Below are 19,878 nucleotides of genomic sequence, written 5' to 3' on the forward strand. Positions count from 1 at the left end.
ACTGGGAGGTCAGCAGAAGGGTAGTCAGAGTGTGGAGGCTGCCCTGTATTTTTTGCTCCTGAACTCACCACCTCTCTGGAAACTGAGGAAGAAGACTGGGATTCTCTGCATTCTAAACTTTCATGTATTTCTTCTGTTTTTTAGAGTATCTGGCCCTCTGTAGTCCAGAAACCTTCTGTTTACCTTTTGTAGAGAATAAACCTTCAGTCTTTTGGTGGGGTGGGGTAGTGGCCCCATCAGTGAAGTAGGATCTGGAGGGATTTTTCACATTGTCCTCCTGATTTGGGTCCCAGCCTGAGCCCCTTCCACAGGCACTGGAGCCACCTGTCACGTGCCTTATCTCTTTGCATGCTGGATTAGGACTCTCCTGGGGGTGTCAACTAAATTTGGAAGCTTTCCAGCTTCTAAAGTTTGGGTGTCTCTCCTCTCATTCTTTGCCCCTAGGGTTTTATGCTTAAAAAAAAATCACTGTCATTTTTGTGGGGTTTTGAGAAAGAACAGTTAAATCTACCATCTTTAGCCTTGTATATAAAATTTTAATGTCTCTTCAAGGCAGCATTGCAGATGGAGAAAACCTTTTGGGTAACTATTTAGGAATATATAAACTCAACCCTTCTTCCCACCATATTCCAAAATATATTCCAGGATTAAATGTAAAATGTAAAGCTGTAAAAGAAAAATAAGAAATTTTTTTGATTTTTTTTAAATTGAACTATAGTTGATTTGCAGTGTTGTGCCAGTCTCTGCTGTGCAGCAAAGTGACTCAGCTTTACACGTACGGACATTCTTTTTTTTATAATCTTTTCTATCATGGTTTTATCACAGGATATTGAATATAGTTCCCTGTGCTATATATTAGGACTTCGTTGTTGATCCATTCTAAATGTGATAGTTTGCATCTACTAACCCCAGCCTCCCAGTCCATCCCTCTCCCTCCCCCCCCACCGCTGGCAACCACAAGTCTGTTCTCTATGTCTATGAGTCTGTTTCCGTTTTTTAGATAGGTACATTTGTGCCCTATTTTAGATTCCACATATAAGTGATATCATATGGTATTTGTGTTTCTCTTTCTGACTTCACTTAGTATGATAATCTCTAGTTTCATCCATGTTGCTGCAAATGGCATTATTTCATTCTTTTTTGTGGTTGAGTAGCAGTCCATTGTATATATGTACCACATCTTTATCCATTCATCTGTCAATGGACATTTAGGTTGTTTCCATGTTTTGGCTATTGTGAATAGTGCTGCTATGAACACAGGTGTGCATGTATCTTTTTTTAAAAAAATAAATTTATTTTATTTTTGGCTGCCTTGGGTCTTCGTTGCTGCACGCGGGCTTTCTCTAGTTGCGGTGAGCAGGGGCTACTCTTCGTTGTGGTGCGTGGGCTTCTCATTGCAGTGGCTTCTCTTGCTGTGGAGCACGGGCTCTAGGTATACGGGCTTCAGTAGTTGTGGCATGTGGGCTCAATAGTTGTGGCTCGCGGGCTCTAGAGCACAGGTTCAGTAGTTGTGGCACGTGGGCTTAGTTGCTCCACAGTATGTGGGATCTTCCCAGACCAGGGCTTGAACCCGTGTCCCCCGCATTGGCAGGCGGATTCTTAACCACTGTGCCACCAGGGGAGTCCTGCATGTATCTTTTTGAATTATAGATTTGTCCAGGTATGTTCCCAGGAGTGGGATTGCTGGATCATATGGTAATTCTATTTTTATTTTTCTTAGGAACCTCCATACGGTTTTCTATAGTGGCTGTACCAACTTACATTCCCACCAACAGGTGGGAGGAGGGTTCCCTTTTCTCCGCACCCTCTCCAGCATTTGTTATTTGTAGATATTTTAATGATGGTTATTGTGACCAGTGTGAGGTGCTACCTCATTGTAGTTTTGATTTGCATTTGTCTCATAGTGATGTCGAGCATCTTTTCATGTGCCTACTGGCCATCTGTATGTCTTCTTTGGAGAAATATCTTTTAAGGTCTTCTGCCCATTTTCGATTGGGTTGTTTGTTTTTTTGTTGTTGAGTTGTATGAGCTGTTTGTATATTTTGGAGATTAAGCCCTTGTCTGTCGCATCATTTGCAAATATTTTCTCCCATTCCATAGGTTATCTTTTCGCTTTTTTTTTAAGAATACTTATTCAGTGTCAAGGTCAGAGAAGAATGTATACCCTTAGAGGAAGAAGGCATAAAGAAAAAGACTAATACAATAAGAACAGAAAAAAATTTAATATTCTCTTATAATTACAAATTTTACCAAATAAAAAGACAAATGACAGAGGGAAATATTTTAGAAATATATAAAATGTCAGACAGAGGGACAATATCCTTAATATATAAGTAATTGTAAGAGGAGAGCACAATTAGATTGAACAGCCAGGGAGACTTTGGAGCAAGCAGCCTTGATGCTGAAACCTGGAGGAAGCACAGGGCTGGGGACAGGAACTGGTCTCAGAGGTGGGGAAGCATTAGGCCCGTGCAGGTAACTGATAGCTCGAGGGTCAGAGGTGGGCAGTCTCCCTGGGACCTGTTTCAGATGCTCTTGCATGTAAAGGTTTAAGTGAGACAGTGATATGACCAAGTTTGCCTTTGAAAAGGGTCTCTCTGGCTGTATAGCAGGCAGGCGGGGGTTGGGGGTTCCATTTAAGAAGTCTCTTCAGAAGACCAAGGTATTGATCTCCAAAATGGGATGGGTTCACCCAGGAGGTGGGTGAGACACAGTCATTAAGGTCTGGGAAGGAAATATTGGGACTTCTAATTATATTCATATTCAGATATTAACCACCCAGTTATACATGTGTTTAATTTAAAACGAATGTATTTATTGAGGGCATGTTCCAAAAATGTTACTGATTGAATGTGTAATCAAGAAAGTTTAGGGCTGCTGGTCTAGGCAAGATATGTGGCTGGCCTGGAGCAGAGAGGCAGCAAACGAGGTGACTAGAGGTGTATGGGTTTGAAATGTTTTGGAGTCTTGGTGTGCATTGGAAGTGGAGGTGGGGCAAGAAGGGGTATCAGGAATGACTGCTGGGGGTCTTCCACGGGCACAGGTATTTGCTGAGATGGAGAACTGGAGGGGAAGCAGATGGAAGCAGAGGGGGAGAGGGTGGAAGATCAAGCATTTGGTTTTGGACATGGTAGTTTTGATTTGCCTGTGGGACTCCACATGGAGACACTGAAGATAGCTGGGTATACAGCGCTGTACCTGGAGCTCAGTCCTTTGAGGCCTGCACGTTGTTGATCTGACCTGAGTGTTGGTCAGGGCAGACCAGGTCATGCAGCAGAACCCCTGGGTCACTGGTGTATTTCTTACCCCACTGTGTGTCTGGTGTGGCCTCTGCTTGTTGTGGTCACTGAGGATCCAGGCCAGCAGGGCCTCCAGCTCCACACACCCTCCCTCCACCTTGTGGGCCGTTGCTGCTCCTGAGGCGGAAGGGACATGGTCTCTCTGCTCACATTTCCTTAGCCAAAGCAAGTCACTTGGCCGCCCCTAACTCTAAAGGGGAAGGGGGGTGTGCCATCCTGCCCTGGGCCCAGGGAGGCACAGAGCCAGAGAGAACGGTGAGCGGCCCTGGCGACTGCCATGTATTCTGTGCAAGAGCTGATGGGCTCGGCTATTTTTAGCAGATGACAGTTGAGTAGCACTGGGCCCACAGCACAGAGCACTGTGCTCCCCTCTTCGCTGCCTTAGGGCATGTCCTGGGGGCCTAGGGCAGAACACCACTCAAGCTGAACAGGAAGGTCCTGTGACTCTGCTAGAAAACGCAAGTGTCCTGGGGACCGAGGGCCACAGAAGTGAGGTGGGTCTGCCTGTGAGCTGCCAGAGCCGGGTGGGGTCCACCCCAGAGGAGGCTGGCAGCCCCACCACAGCCCTGCACCCACTTCCCGCTTAGCTTCCCTTCTGATGTTGCATGCCACGTTACTGGCGTCATTTCTGAAGCACGAAACTACTGCTTTTAAGCACTAACATGGTTAAAGAGTAATTGTAATTTAGGATACCAGAGCAGGAAATTAGAGCTCAGCTGGGTGGTTCGGCCAAGCAGGGCTGGACAAAGCCAGCCCAGGACAGAAGCTCTTTCAGTTCAGCTCAGTGTTCCTTCTCCATGTGCGAGACCGAGACCATGACCATGCTGAGCATTTCATGTCCTTGTTCGTTTACTCTGCACAACGGACCTTTCAGGTAGATTCCATTAGAGTGGGGGAACCGAGGCTCAGAGAGTTGGGCTGTGAGGAGTGACAGGCCATCTCTGTCTCCACTGCTATGCAGAGCCCAGGTTTGGGAGCACGGTGCCTCGCACTTTACAGGTGCTCTCGCTGGAGGGAAACACCACAAGGGCCCCAGCTGCCTGAGGGGCTGTTTTACTGGATGGGGGCCTTGCTCTGAGTCTTCACCCAGCACTCTGTTCCCTCCCCTGGTAGAGGAATCAGGCAGGTTATTGAAACTTCTAACTCGGGAACAGTAAGGTGAAAAGCAAATCACTATCAATTTGGAAATCGGAGGGGAAGCAGGTGCCATTCCTGCACCTGCCTTCTCACACATTTTCCCAGAACTGCAGCCCTTCTGCCTGTCTGGGCGCATCTGAGGGTTGCTCACCGGGGCTCGTGGAGGTGGAGTCGGTCCCCAGGTTGGTCCCTGAAGGGCTCCAGTCCTGATGCTAGAGAGGTGGACACGTCCACAGCAGCAGTGGGTATGCTGGCTGAGGTCACATGTCCAGGAAAGAGAGGGTGGCCAGTTCCCAACAGTTTTAAACCATTGGGTGTCGGAGCAGCTCATGGGAAATGGCTGTTTGGAAGCTGATAGGCTTAGTTGCATAGAGAATCTTGCAAGCACTGAGCATTTATTGCCTAAGGGAAGTCTGAGGGCTTGTGCCAGCTGCCCTGCAGAGGGCCTGTGGGGAATGAAGCCTCCACAGCGTCAGGTGCTGGGAGCAGGCAGACCAGCAGGAGTTACTGTGGGGGCCTGGCCTTAGGTATCATTTCTCCTGTTCAGTTTGGCAGGTGCTGTTTGACTGGAACACACTAAGGTATACTTTTGTTTTTCATCTCCATAGTGCAGGAACTACATTGATATAAACAAGCTCATTCACTGAAGTTTTCCTCAGTAAAGAACATCTTTTGGGCTTCCTTGGTTCCTAGATTTGGCTTCTGTTCTTTCAAGAAAGGTCTCTCTCTCTCTCTCTCTTTTTTAAATTTAATTTTATTTATTTGGTTGCACTGGGTCTTAGTTGCAGCAGGCGGGCTCCTTAGTTGTGACTTGCCAGCTCCATGTTTGTGGCATGCAAACTCTTGGTTGCGGCGTGCATGTGGGATCTAGTTCCCTGACCAGGGATTGAACCCACCTCCCTGCTTTGGGAGTGCAGAGTATTAACCACTGCACCACCAGGGAAGTCCCAAGAAAGGCCTCTCTTTATCTACCCATCAGTGCTTCATATTATTGCCCTAGTTTCACAGCTCAAAGTGGGGAAAAAGAAGACAGCCTCCTTAAAGTATAAATGACAACTTTCATTTGGTGGCATGCAATGAAAGATCTTTAAAAATATATACCTTTTCAGTTTGCTCAAAGAAAGGGTTTTGCTCTTTTGGCAGGAAATGGTTAAAAAAAATTTTTTTTTAATGACAGCTCCATCCACAGGAAGTTTTCTTAGGCTGAGCTCAGAGACACAGCCTTTCTCATTAAACATGATGAGTGCAGCCTCATTCTTATTTTCTGTCTTGACCTTAAAATGGGGACAGGGCTTTGTTGTTTAAAATCTTCATTTGTTATCTGCCTGTTTTCCTTTGTTAGCAGAGAACGAGAGTGAACCCCTGTTAGTCTTGATGTCCTGCATGAACTGTTTTCCAGCTGCGGATTGACAGAGTATTGACAGGGTTCACTTCTTAACACCTGCTGGTTCCATATAATACAGAATTTCCAGCTCTAGCCCCGCAGAGGACACGGTAGTGTTTGTATGAGGTGGGGGCCTTTGGGAATGATGGTCCTGTTATTTTTCCCATTTCCTGTTCCAAAGAGAGACTTTGACAGCTCAAACCTCTTGCAAAGAAATAATGCTTCCATTGTTCAAAGCAGTTTAATTATGTTTGAGTATCTCTTTAGAAGGCACGGAAGGAGAAGAAAAAGAGAGGTAGGAAAGGGAAAGCCCAGGTCAGATAAGCGAGCAGACAGAGAAGCGATGGGGCCAGTTTCTTGGTCTGAACTGCTGGAGGGGGTGTGAAGACTGTCGTTCTGAGAAGATGGGATGGATGGCCAAGAGCTGAGCAGACCAGACAAGTTCATTTTTCTTCTAGTGTAACCTTTATTAATTTTTTCTGACAGTACAGTCCTGTCTTGCATAGGATTTTGCGGACTCAGTAGTTTGGCTTGCTGGATTTGGTTTGGTGTCGTCATGTTCCCCAGGTCGCTTGGGATCCTGTGTGTCTCTGTGAATGGTCTGACCCAAGAACGTCTTTGTCTTGGACATCAGGAAAGATGGCCTGCGTTCAGTTCCACATGGACCGTGTGCTCATACACGAGCCTCAGTTTCTCATCTGGAACCTGGGACTTACATACAACATTTTAGCCCAGAAGGCATGAGGCCTGGCAGTTGATGCCAAGAAGTCAGCCATAAGTGTGAATGAACTTCTGTGGAAGGACCTGTTTTGGCACCAGAGCTGAGGTCAGTTGCAGGAGAGTCCTCCCACTGTGGGAGCCAGTAGGTGTCTCCTTCACTGCCGTTCCTGCCTCCCATCCTGCTTCTGGGACAGCATGCACCCCTGTGTCTGGCTTCCACCTCCCACAGTGGTGAACTGGCACTGCAGGTAGGAGCAGTCCTTAGGGCCAAATTCTGGTTATTGGTTTTTTGCTTACTGCCAGATAGTTTCCTGCTTCATTGAGCTTATTTGATCTGTCGAGGCCAAAAACTCCTTTTTGTTTGTTTGCTTATGAAAGTGGTTTAAGTCTTAAAATTAGAACCTTCAGGTCTTGTCCTGAGAGACTGAAGGGCTCCTTTGGCCACTCCAGGGTGGCTTCCTTTGTCCCCAGTTCTCTGACCCTCCTAGTTTGTTTTCTTTTGTTTTTTTTTTTTGCGGTACGCGGACCTCTCACTGTTGTGGCCTCTCCTGTTGCGGAGCACAGGCTCCGGACGCGCAAGCTCAGCGGCCATGGCTCACGGGCCCAGCCACTCCGCGGCAGGTGGGATCTTCCCGGACCGGGGCACGAACCCGTGTCCCCCGCATCGGCAGGTGGACTCTCAACCACTGCGCTACTAGGGAAGCCCCCTCCTAGGTTTCTGCAGAGACTCTCAGGAAGGATTCAGGCGTGCTCAGCACCCTTACTGGCCTGTTCCAACCCCAGGGGAAGGGAGATGCCATACTAAACTCTGAAGTGCGGGTGGTGGCACCTTAATGATCATGGGCTTTGAGTCTGGCTCGGCAGGGACAGAGGGAAAGGCCATGAAGGTGAAGTAAGTGGCAGTGTCGCAGGAAAGAAAGTGGGGCCAGAGAGGATGGTCATGTCCCAGGTCTCAGGTGAGTTCCTGGGACGGGGGATGGCCACTGAGTGTGAGTTCTTGGCTTTGCGCAGGAAAGAATTCAAGAGTGAGCCATAGTAAAGTAATAAGAAAGTTTATTCGGGGACTTCCCTGGTGGCGCAGTGGTTAAGAATCTGCCTGCCAATGCAGGGGACATGGGTTTGAGCCCTGGTCTGGGAAGATCCCACGTGCCGCGGAGCAACTAAGCCCGTGTGCCATAACTACTAAGCCTGCACTCTAGAGCCCACAGGCCACAACTACTGAGCCCACATGCCACAACTACTGAAGCCCGTGCACCTAGAGCCTGTGCTCCGCAACAAGAGAAGCCACCGCAATGAGAAGCCTATGTACCGCAACAAAGAGTAGCCCCTGCTCGCCGCAACTAGAGAAAAATCCGTGCGCAGCAACGAAGATCCAATGTAGCCAAAAATAAATAAATTAATTAATTTTTTAAAAAAGGAAGTTTATTCAGGGAGATACACACTCCATAGACAGAGTGTAAGCCATCTCAGAAGGTGAGAGGCACCAGGGTACGGGGTTGTCAGTTTTTATAGGGGTGGGTAATTTCATAGGCTAATGAGTGGGAGGAGTATTACAACTATTTTGGGGAAAGGATGGGAATTTCCAGGAATTGGGCCACTGTCCACTTTGTGACCTTTATGGTTGGCCTTGGAACTGTCATGGCGCCTGTGGATGTGTTATTTAGCATGTTGTATTACAGTGAGCCTATACTGAGGCTCAAGGTCTAGTGGAAGTCAACTCGTCCACCATCTTGGAGCTGGTTGGTTCTAACCAGTTTATGTTGTGTCCTTGATGGCTGTCATTCTTTTAAAGGTTATGCCCTGCCCCCTTCCTGTCTCAGCAAGTGCTGAGGTGCTCAGGGGCTGCTGGGTGGGCAGGCAGCTGTGGTCTCCTCAAGTCATACTTCAGACCAATAAAACTAGAATTTCTTTTTTTTCTTTCTTTAGTTTTATTATTATTTTTTCTTTTTCTTTTTTTGGCCACGCTGCACGGCATTCAGGACCTTAGTTTCCTGACCAGGGAGCAAACCCATGCCTCCTGCAGTGGACCGCCAGGGAATTTCCAAAACTAGAATTTCTGAAGCAAGTTCCAGGCATTGATATTTTGTAAATTTCTCCAAAGATTCTAATACACAACCAAGTGACTGTCAACCAGAGTAACTTTCAGTGTAGATGCTTGGTTGAAGACACAAACTATGAAATAGAAAAAAACTGTGGAACTCAAGTGTAGTTGGAGCCCAGAGAAATTGGTGGTGGTTCTGATAATTTTCTGCATTAATGATCATGGGGCAGTAATTCTTTGATCAAACATTCACTGAGCACAAACTGTAGGCGTGGCATTGACTTAGCTACCACAGAGACAAAGGTGAAAGACGGGGTCCCTGCTGGAAGGACTTCATCTGTTGGAGAAAGATGGCCAGACCCGATGATTGTGCTGCTGAGAGAAAAACTTTTCCAGCATAAATTTACATCTGAAGTAATTGACAGTAGACAGATTAACAGGAAAAAAGTTTATTAGGCATGTGGGAGTGCTCTGTAAGGAGAGCAGCTACCCAAACAGCCAGAGGGAAAGGGTTTATATTGCCAGTTTCATAAAGGGGAGGGGCAGGACTGAGGCTTGTTGATATAGTGTTTTTGGGTGTCCTGTGCCCAAGGTCAGTCACCTCCCTGACTGGAGACCTCCCCAAGGGCAGTTTGTGGCAGCTACTCTTCTAGAGCTCTGCCTTAGGCAGAGGAGGGAATTTCCAATGAGATTTCTTTCTGCATCTATTAGAAATCAGATGTTTTCATTTTGAAGTAATTTTGACCATTTCTTTTGGGTTGTCAGTCCCCACATTCCCCCAGTTGAAACTTCCCAAGAAGTTTCACAAGCAAGGAGCTGGTTGATTGCTGCAGAGAGAAGACTCAGCTGAGAAGGTGAGAAGTAGGCAATCTGCAGTAGGAAAGAAGACCTTGGGTTAGAACAAGCAAACAAAAAGAAAAACAAAGATTAATGGTTGGAGCAGATTCTAAACCCATTTTCTGAGTCCAGAGGGCAGTCAGTTGAGAAGATATTTAAACGTTGAGTTTGAAGCATTTTTAGGTTGTGGAGGGAGGATGGCAATAAGATGGATTTCCTGGTTTGCAGTTTGAATGTCTTTGGTAATGGCATCCCACACGTGATCTGCTGTGGTGAAGCCTCGAAAAGGTTTACATCAAGTTGACCAGCTTCATCTGGAAGGACTTTTCTGATCCTCAGGGAAGGGGAAACTGCACAACAGCCTGGAGTCCCATTGAGGAACTGGGCAGTCAGAGGGTGTGAAGAAAATTAGAAATGTTAACTTGGAGGGTTGTAACCAGGCATTGAAGGAAACCCAAAGAATTGAGAATTTGGTGAAGACTGATAAAATGTACAAGAGGGCAGGATCTAGACCAGTTTACAGATAGATAATAAAACCTCAAAGATAATGAACAGGACTAGAAATCTGAATAACCCACAAGGGTGTGTTACAGTTTTCTGTTGAAACATAAAATTTCTCTCCACAGTCGTGTCCTTCTTTGATCAGAGATACTCAAAGTAAGATTATTTTTCTTTATTAAAAAAAAAAGATTTGGCCTAATCATTTACATAAGTGCAGCAAGCATGCCAGTTGACCACACAGGCCTCTTAAAAGTTTGCTTTGCTGGAACATTTTATAAGAATCTCAGACTTTTAAAAGTCTTTCGAAGCTAGGAAGCCAAGTCAAGAACTGCAGTACCTACAGATTTGGATGAATTCCTATCTTCCTGAAGTCCTTAAAATATCCTACAGTTTTGGGGCCTGCCAGGAAGTGACCTGTAAGTAAGGCTGGGAGCTATGTAAATTAGGTACCAGGCCTATTTTTCTAAGAGGTGTTTGTAAACATTGGTTCCATAAAGTCAGCCTTAGTTCCTTAAAGCTGTCTGGTCGTATACAATTCTATGAACCATTTTAAAATATGCCATTCCAGTCAAAGCCTTGGTTATATAATCAGTGTTTCCAATTGTGTTCTGCACAAGGAAGACGGATTCTTGCTGAAGTTATGCAAGTAACTACATTGCCATGAAAATAAGAATAGTCAGAGTCTCTGAATTCTGGAGGGATCAGGCAGGGGGAAAAAGATAAATGTTTGTTACCGAAGTTAGTGTGCCCAATGCACAGTGAGGCCAAACAAACCAGCACATCAGAGTTTGGAGCAGAGAAAGGTTTATTGCAGGGCCACGCAAGGAGAACCGGTGGCTCATGCTCAAAGACCCCTGATGGCTTTGGTGGAAAAGTTTTTATAGGCAAAATTTGGGGTGAGGGCTGCAGGGTGTGTAACTTTCTTCTGATTGGTTGGTGGTGAGGTATTACGATGGTGCTACGGGAATCTTGTGCTCAGCCTGAAATTACCATCCTCCGCCTGGATGGAGACCTTAGTTCCTGCAGAAGACACTCAAAGATATTGTTTTGTATATCCCTTGAGGAGGAACCAGGACCCTGCCCCAAGTGTGCACTGTTGTTCTTGACTGCCCCTCCCTTGTTTCTCATTGCCTCCCTTCCCCAATTAGCAACTGTTTGAATCTGCCTTTTGGAGATCAGGGAAGGTCAAGGAGGCTGAGTGAAGCCTATCTCCTAGAAACAGGGGTTGCAGAAGGGCTTTTGTGCCCAGGAGGGTCCCACAGAGTCCTGCTTGGTTTCAGCTATTGTTGAAAAATCCATTCATAAAACTTTTATATCACGTCAGCCTGATACACTGGTTCTTTTATATTTATTTATTTATTGACTGATTGATTGATTGCCACGTTGGGTCTTCGTTTTTGCTCGTGGGCTTTCTCTGGTTGCAGCGAGTGGGGACTACTCTTCGTTGTGGTGCACGAGCTTCTCATTGCGATGGCTTCTCTTGCTGTGGAGCACGGGCTCTAGGCGCGCGGGCTTCAGTAGTTGTTGCTTGCGGGCTCTAGAGCATAGGCTTAGTAGTTGTGGCCCACAGGCTTAGTTGGTCCGCGGCATGTGGGATCTTCCTGGACCAGGGATTGAACCCATGTCCCCTGCACTAGCAGGCAGATTCTTAACCACTTCGCCACCAGGGAAGTCCGATACACTGGTTCTTAACAGTTATACTGGGATTGTTTCATGAATGCTGTAAGCTAGCCATCATCAAGTTATTTCCCTGTTTATTATTTTTATAACACGTGTGTTAGGCAAGTTTCAAAAAAAATCACAGAATAAAAACCTTAGTTAAATACGTGGGTTTTGTTTTATTGCTGCACTTGATATACATGAAATAATGGATTTCAAGCAATTTTACTGCATATCTACTTGTACTTTTATTCTTAGGTTGAGATTGTAATTTTTATAATCTTAATAATCTAGTAGATTATATTAGGTTGTTATTCTACCTGGGTTTATTAGTCAAATAATGTGTGCTCATATTATACTTAACGCTGATAACTCAGAGTGAAACCATGCACTTCAGGTGGGACTTGAACCCACATGCTGGGAGTTGAACCTGGTCAAAACCCACTGTCTTTTTTTTTTTTTTTTTTATGTTGGGGGTAGGAGTTTAATAATTTATTTATTTATTTTTGCTGTGTTAGGTCTTCGTTTCTGTGCGAGGGCTTTCTCTAGTTGTGGCAAGCGGGGACCACTCTTCATCGCGGTGCGCGGGCCTCTGACTATCGCGGCCTCTCCTGTTGCGGAGCACAGGCTCCAGACGCGCAGGCTCAGTAGTTGTGGCTCACGGGCCTAGTTGCTCCGTGGCATATGGGATCCTCCCAGACCAGGGCTCGAACCGTGTCCCCTGCATTAGCAGGCAGATTCTCAACCACTGCACCACCAGGGAAGCCCCCCACTGTCTTTTAATTGAGGTCACACAGCTGGTCTCAGGACTCATGAAGCTCAGGTTCTTTATGTCTTGTCGACTGAGAGACACAGTGATAGGTAGAAGTGGATTTATTTAGAGAGAAACACACTCCACAGAGTGTGGACCATCTCAGAAGGTGAGAGTCCCCAAAATATGGTGTGGTTAGTTTTTATGGGCTGGGTAAATTTCATAGGCTAATGAGCAGGATTATTCCAGCTATTTCGGGGGAAGGGGCAGGGATTTCTAGGAATTGGGCCACCGCTTGCTTTTGGCCTTTTTTGGTTGGCCTCAGAACTGTCATGGCACTGGTGGGTACGTCATTTAGCGAATGCATTACAATTAGCATATAATGAGGCTCGAGGTCTACTGGAAGTCGAATCTTCCACCATCTTGGATCTAGTTGGTTCTAACCAGTTTTTGTCTTGTTCTTTGGCTGTGTCACTCTTTTAAAGGTTGTGCCCTGCCCCCTTCCCTCCTGTTTCAAGAGGACAACTCTTTTATTAAACTGACACCACTAAACTGGTTTTATTTATACATGAGCTTGAAAAATATTTGGGTTCTTATACTTCTGGGAGTTTTAGGAATATTTAACTTGTCACTTATTTCTCTTTAAGCCAATTGGAACAGAGCTCCTTAAGGGGGTTTTATAAATTAATTTGGTAATACCATCCAGGGCTAGGAAAACATCACAAATACAGTGGACCCTTGAACAACACGGGTTTGAACTATGCAGGCAGGTCCACTCATAAACAGATTTTTTTTCACCAAAGACGTACCACAGTACCACATGATCCATGGTTGGTTGAATCCACAGAAGCAGAACTGCAAAAATGGAGGGCCAACTTTAAGTTATACTCAGATTTTCAATTGCATGGAGGGTTGGCACCCCTAACCCCTTCGCTGTTCAAGGGTCAGCTGTAGCTTACATATGTACATACATACACAAACATATGTCCATACATATGTAAACAGTCAGATACAAAGAGAGATCTTACTGCACTCGTCCTGACAGCTGAGCCACCAGTCAGCATAATCACAGTCACACAAAACTCAGCAGCTTATGTAACGTAAGAGTTGGTTCTCGTCTTTGCCCTGCTTTATTTATCTTTTTATCTGAATTTAGTTTTGGGGAAATGGAACAATTTAAGGTACCTGCTTAAGATGAGGACTAATGCTTTTTTACTATATTTGACTTTTAAGATTTTCATTTCCCATGATATATAATCCTGTGGAGGCAATGGACTGAATTTCAGGTGAGGGACTTTTTGAGAATACCAAGCAGCAGTCTGGGTGTTTCCACAGCCCAGCTGCGTGGGTAAAACACCTGACCTATTTCCAATATGTCATTTTTCCTTTTCATCCTCAGGTAGAGGCTGTGTGGAGTCCCTGAGTCCCTTAACAGCCCCCCATGTAGGCAGGGGCCTAAAGCTCTAGTGGCTGTAGGGAGGTGGGGCTGGGGTGGGAAGGAAAAGGCCTGGCAGGGTGGACAGAAGGAGCCGGTAGAAAGGTCAGGCACGCGTACAGCCCTCTCTGGGATGCCTTCTGAGGAGACGGCTTGGGATTTCCAGACAGAAAGTAGAGTTAGGGGATCAGGGGATGAAAAATTACTGAGGAGATATCAAGGGTGGAGGGACTCTTGCTAAAGGCAGGTCAAGGGTTTAGATATCAAAGGTGGGGGGATGAGGGACTTGATCAGATATCAAGGTGGGGGATGGCTTAGCAGGATTCTTGCTAAAGGCAGGTCAAGGTCAAGGCAACAGGGCTCAGTTCTTGGTAAAAGCTGAGAAAGTGAATGTCTAATGACTGCATCAAAATTTTACAAGTCAGGTGGTGTCAAATTCTTAGCTGTCAACAAAAATGAAAAAGGGCTTATTTGAGTTTTTTTACTGTGTGATTTTGAGCATGTAACCCTGAAGAAGTGGTGATACTAGTAAACTTCCACTCCCTTTTACTGATGTGAACAAGTTCTCAATACTTATATGTTTAAAAACCAAAAACAGAAATAGAATTAATGCTAACCCCCCCACTTTTTTCTATCAATAAGTAATATATAGAGAGAGACATGATGCATTTGGGAAAGTAGTGGAATCCATCTCATTTAAAGATGTATTTTCAATAAAAGTTTACTTTTCGGGGCTTCCCTGGTGGCGCAGTGGTTGAGGGTCTGCCTGCTAATGCAGGGGACGCGGGTTCGTGCCCCGGTCCGGGAGGATCCCGCGTGCCGCGGAGCGGCTGGGCCGCTGAGCCTGCGTGTCCGGAGCCTGTGCTCCGCAACAGGAGAGGCCACAGCAGTGAGAGGCCCGCGTACCGCTAAAAAAAAAAAAAAAAAAAAAGTTTACTTTTCATGCTTAATAATAATTTACCGAAAATATAACATATTTGTCATTTTGATTAATGTGTATGATAATAATTATAATAACTCAATCCGGAAGAAAATGATTTTAATGTAGAAGATCCTTATTGCTACAGGTAGATACATTTTTTTCATTTCTATTTATATATATATTTTTTGTTCAAGAGGAATATGACAGCTAGTAAGTGGTAGTTTGGATGCTGGACCAGATCATTTGACTTCAGAGCCGGCACCTTAACCACTACATCGTATGCCTTTCCTCAGTGAATGGGTAGACTGTACATGGAATTTAAGATGCCCTTTTAAACTTCTCCTGCATCATCTAGTTAACTCCTGTATTCCTGACTTAATGTTTCCACCAGTGGCCCTTTCCCTGGAAGCCCAGACTAGGTCAGGTCACCCTGCACCAGATGCCTCTCTCACAGCCCTTTGTCCGCCCCGCTGAGCTGAGAGCACAGCAGAGACGCAGATAGCATCCTCTGCTGCCCTTATTGTCCACTGCCCCAGGAGTGCCCAGTGCTCAGTAACGACTGGTGGCTGAGCCAGGTGAATGAGTGAAAGGATTACATCGTCAGATATGCATATTTGTCATCAGCTTTATTGAGGTATTATTTACATCAGCTTTGTTGAAGTATTATTTACATGCGATAAAATTTACCAACATATACATTCATGTGTCCACAACCACAGTCCAGATAAAGAACATTTCTATCACTGCAAAAGTTGCCTCGTGCCCCTTGCAATCTCTTTCCTCTACTCCCAGCCTCTGAGGTCACTGTTCTGCATTTCTGTCTCTGTAGTTTTGCTTTTTCTGGAATTTCAGACAAATGGGATTATACAGTATGTAGTCTTTTGTGTCTGTCTTATTTAACTTAGCCTAATGCTTTTTTTAAAAAATTTTATTTATTTTTATAAATTTATTTATTTATTTTTGGCTGCATTTGCTCTTCATTGCTGTACGCGGGCTTTCTCTAGTTGCGGCACGTGGGCTTCTCATTGCGGTGGCTTCTCTTGTTGCGGAGCACAGGCTAGGTGCACGGGCTTCAGTAGTTGTGGCACATGGGCTCTAGAGCGCAGGCTCAGTAGTTGTGGTGCCTGGGCTTAATTGCTCTGTGGCACGTGAGATCTTCCCCGACCAGTGCTCGAACCCGTGTCTCCTGCATTGGCAGGAGGATTCTAAACCACTGTGCCACCAAGGAAGCCCCTAGCCTAATGCATTTAGATCCTTCTGTTGTATTGTTGCATGTGTCAGCAGTTCAAGGTATATTTTTTTAAACCACCTTACTTTTTTTCGAAATAGTCCAGAAATAAGTAACTAAACCCATTGAGGTTGAGACTTGATATGCTCAGATAAGCAGCAGTTTCCATGTGTGCTTGGGGCTCATGGGGTCCCCAGAACCCTTCAGCATGTCCGTGAGGTCAGAGAGATTTCATGGTAACACTGAGATGCTGTTTGCCATTTTCACTTTCATTCTCTCATGGGGTTTCGGGAGCTTTCCAGATGCTGCGTGACGTGTGGGATTGCAGCAGATTGAATGCAGAAGCAGATACGAGAACCCATCTGTCTTCTGTTAAGCTGTCTGACTTAAAGAAATTTGTAAAAATCTCCTCACTAAAATTTTTCGTTTTGGAAAATATAATCATTTTTTATAACATGTTAATTATATTTATTGTTGTTTATTGTTATTAGATGACTTAATAGATATTTAAAATTTTTCTTTAATTTCTCATAAAACAAAGAGTAATACACACAAATCATATGAACAGAAGCTCTTTTGGGCCCTCAATTTTTCAGCTGTAGAGAGGCCCTTAGTCCAAGAAGTTTGAGACTCTCTGGGCTAGGGACATTTTTTAACAGGGGATCAGGAACAGGATGAGGAAGTCTTGGAGCTGGTTGTGGATTAGAAGAGTCTTGAGACCTGGGGTGATGACCTGGCCCGAGGTGCCCGGAAAAGGGGCCTCTGGAGGGTATGCGGGCAGAAATATGAGAACATGCAGTGATGGCCAGAGCCTTCCGGCCAGCTGCCTCCCGGGACCTGGTGTGGCAGGTTCTGTCGCATACGTGCTTCCTCTGATGGGTAGCCCACGCTTGCTTGCAGGAGGGCAGTCAGAGGCTCAGAGGCAGCCACTCTCCTGAGGTGAAGTTGCAGCTACTGTCTGACATGAAGTTGGGCACTTTCTGAGGATCTGATGGCTGTGCTGGGTTCTGATTCCAGGGCATACAAAGGAAATCAGCAGGACTGTTTCTTTGGCTTTCGGGGAAACAAATTTTACCCTTCTGGTAGAGTTCTAAGTGCAAATTAAAAGGCAAAAGCAGGTGGGAGGCTCCTCTTATCATTGGTGATACTCTTGTTGGAAACAATAGGTGTGGATCGTGGTCAGTGATGCTGTTAGTAAACCACAGCAGACTCACTCCTGCCTTTGACCTGCTCACTGCTTTTCTCTTTCAGGCGAAAGGGCCTGTGCTTCCGACTGAGGAAGATACTCCTCTGTGTCGTGGGGTTGTACGTGGCCATTCCATTTCTCATCAAACTGTGTCCTGGGATACAGGCCAAACTGATTTTCTTGAATTTCGGTAAGTGCTGTGTGTCCATGTTTCCTTTCATTTTAGTAGGAGTTCATTTTCATGGTGATTTATGTATTTATATATTCACTACTGAGATCAGGAAATAGAGCCTTTTATTGTCCAGAAGGTTCCCTTTGCCCCCTCCCAGTTAAAAGATGTTTGTAACAAGGGCATTGCTCTTCAGGGTTGGCATTTGTGTGCACAGGTGACTACTGCATGTTGGGGGGCTCTTTCTTCAGCTGAGGTGGGTAGAAATGTTGATAACATGGAGAGTCTTCTGAAGCTGTCATGTTGGGGATGCTCTGTCCTTTGTGCAGTCTAGGAGGTTAACTGTCCTTGGAAAAGGTGACCACTGAAAATAGTGCCTTAAAAATAATTAGGCCTTTTTTCTTTAAATTAAAAAAAAAAATCTTTTTTTTTCCCCCTTAAAAAACCCTGACAACTTGAGGATATGGGGAGGGGGAAGGGTGAGCTGTGACAAAGTGAGAGAGAGGCATGGACGTATATACACTACCAAACGTAAGTAAGGTAGATAGCTAGTGGGAAGCAGCCGCATAGCACAGGGAGATCAGCTTGGTGCTTTGTGACATCCTGGAGGGGTGGGATAGGGAGGGTGGGAGATGCAAGAGGGAAGAGATATGGGAACATGTGTATATGTATAACTGATTCACTTTGTTATAAAGCAGAAACTAACACACCATTGTAAAGCAATTATACCCCAATAAAGATGTTAAAATAAAAAACAAAACAAAAAACCTGACATACTTTGGTTTCTGTGGAATTATATGCTGGCTTTCGAGGTGTTATAGTCTCCTTCAGTTAACTTGGACCTGGTGTGTTCCAAAGTTTTTTTTTTTTCATGCTATATGTTTACTTTTGGGCAAGTGGGAGGAAAAAGGGTAGAAGTATCAGGTTTATGAAGTGGAAGGTATACGGTTGCCAGGAATAATCCTTTTATGGAGCATCCTTTTACACCTTCAAGATGAGGCCAGGCGGGAAGGGACTGCGCCTGCGGGCCTTCGAGGTCGGCGGATAGAACGTGGTGCTTGGCACACAGCAAGTGCCTCATGAGAGATGGCCTTGCAGTCAGGTGTGGGGAGCACTCAGGGCAGGTGAGGCAGGCTCTGCACGCTCTTGGCTGTGCTGGTTTGCAAGGAGTGGGTTTGAACTTGTGTGTGTCGGAGCTGGAGGCTTGGGAAGCTGGGCTGGTGCTATGGAGGCAGCAGGGGAGCTGGTGAAGAGGAGGTGGGAGGAGAGGACAGACAGGAGGTGTTGCAAGGCAGGGGGTGGGTGGCCCCTCGTCTGGAGTAACACCAGTGCTGCAGACTCTGCAGAGGCCTGTGTGCATTGGGGCACATGAGTTTGGGGTGTTAAGTCTGCAGTAGACTTGATCACAGAAAAGTGGATGTCGCTGAAAGGGAATGTCTGCTCTAAAGAGGCGCAGGAGGAGGAGGAACAGAAATAGTGAGGTGGATATTTAATACTTCATAAACCTAAAATGCGTTTTGTATTTGGGTGTCGTAAAGTAAATGTAAAACACATGTAGGTACACTAAGAAGCATTTGATTTTTCTAACATAAACGTGGCTAAACTTCCAGGAATTTATCATCCCTGAGTTTTCACCGCTTGTGAGAAGCACAAACTTAGAAGGAACTCACAACCTATTAAAATCAAGAAAGTTTTGTTTTTTTCTGACTGTAATGTCCCTTAAATGTCCACAGTCAGTCTAGCACAGAAGAGAGTTTGAGTTACACGCAAACACGAAGCCACAGGCTGCAGATTTCCCAATAGCAGACCTTAGAGTCAGCCCTGCACAGCTTTCCCACAAGGCAGGCCTCCGGACAACTCCAGGCCCCTTGGGCAGGTGTCTTGGCAGCAGGTGGCCTGCTGCCCTCTGGGCTGCCACACCGCGGGGTCCCAGCAAATATTTGAATAGAGTTGATTTTCTTTAGGTCAATCATTGGGGTAACTTTAGACACAGCCCACAAATTTTGCACTGTTGATTTCCTAATGAAATGGCAGGATGTTCCTGGGTTCTCTGGGTTGGGCTCCATGGCACAGAAGAGGAGGGCCAGGCTGGGCCGTGGGGCCGCCCTGCACCCCCCAGAGAGACACCCGTCCCCAACTCCTTGTTTCCATATGCCTGCTGTGTGGAAGTGGGATGGTTGTGTGTGCCCCTCCCCGTGGAGGAGATGGGGATCTCCAGGCTGTCTTGCGGTGTGACTTGGCAGTTTCATCTCACGCTTCTGGAGGACCTGCATGTTCGGGGGGCACCTTCCTTCTTGTCTCCTCAAGATGTGAATTGTGAGCTGTGGATTTCCATTTGGATATTGCAGGAAGTGTAACAATCTTTTGGGCCCCAAAACATGATTAAGATAGTCTTAAGTTCATAGCAACTCTATCTGAAACTAAATGTATAACTCAGATAAATAAGCATTAGATGAAGGATAGCATCTATGATTTCCTGCTGGTCTTTTTGTGTGTGTCTGTACGTGTAAGCATAAATATATGTGCTTTTCGATACTCACATTCAAAAGTCGGTACCCCCGCCCCCAGCCCGGCGATGTTGTGTTGATAGCAGCGCCTTGTCACAGTCT

The 19,878-nt window shown here is 45.7% G+C and overlaps 1 protein-coding gene across 6 annotated transcripts in view; it reads left to right on the forward strand.

Moving 5' to 3' along the window:
- Nucleotides 1-19,878, forward strand: part of ABHD12 (abhydrolase domain containing 12, lysophospholipase) — a 69,088-nt gene that overhangs the window by 30,648 nt on the left and 18,562 nt on the right. For 3 of the 6 annotated variants that reach the window (XM_060122370.1, XM_060122367.1, XM_060122369.1), the window contains 2 exons: nt 17,166-17,290; nt 17,711-17,800. In XM_060122370.1, the coding sequence (XP_059978353.1) occupies nt 17,166-17,290; nt 17,711-17,800 (215 nt within the window). The remainder of the gene's footprint in view (nt 1-17,165; nt 17,291-17,710; nt 17,801-19,878) is intronic. The other 3 variants (XM_060122372.1, XM_060122368.1, XM_060122371.1) reach the window with 1 other exon arrangement.

The sequence above is a fragment of the Lagenorhynchus albirostris genome, chromosome 15, assembly GCF_949774975.1.
Source record: "Lagenorhynchus albirostris chromosome 15, mLagAlb1.1, whole genome shotgun sequence".
Taxonomy (NCBI): domain Eukaryota; kingdom Metazoa; phylum Chordata; class Mammalia; order Artiodactyla; family Delphinidae; genus Lagenorhynchus; species Lagenorhynchus albirostris.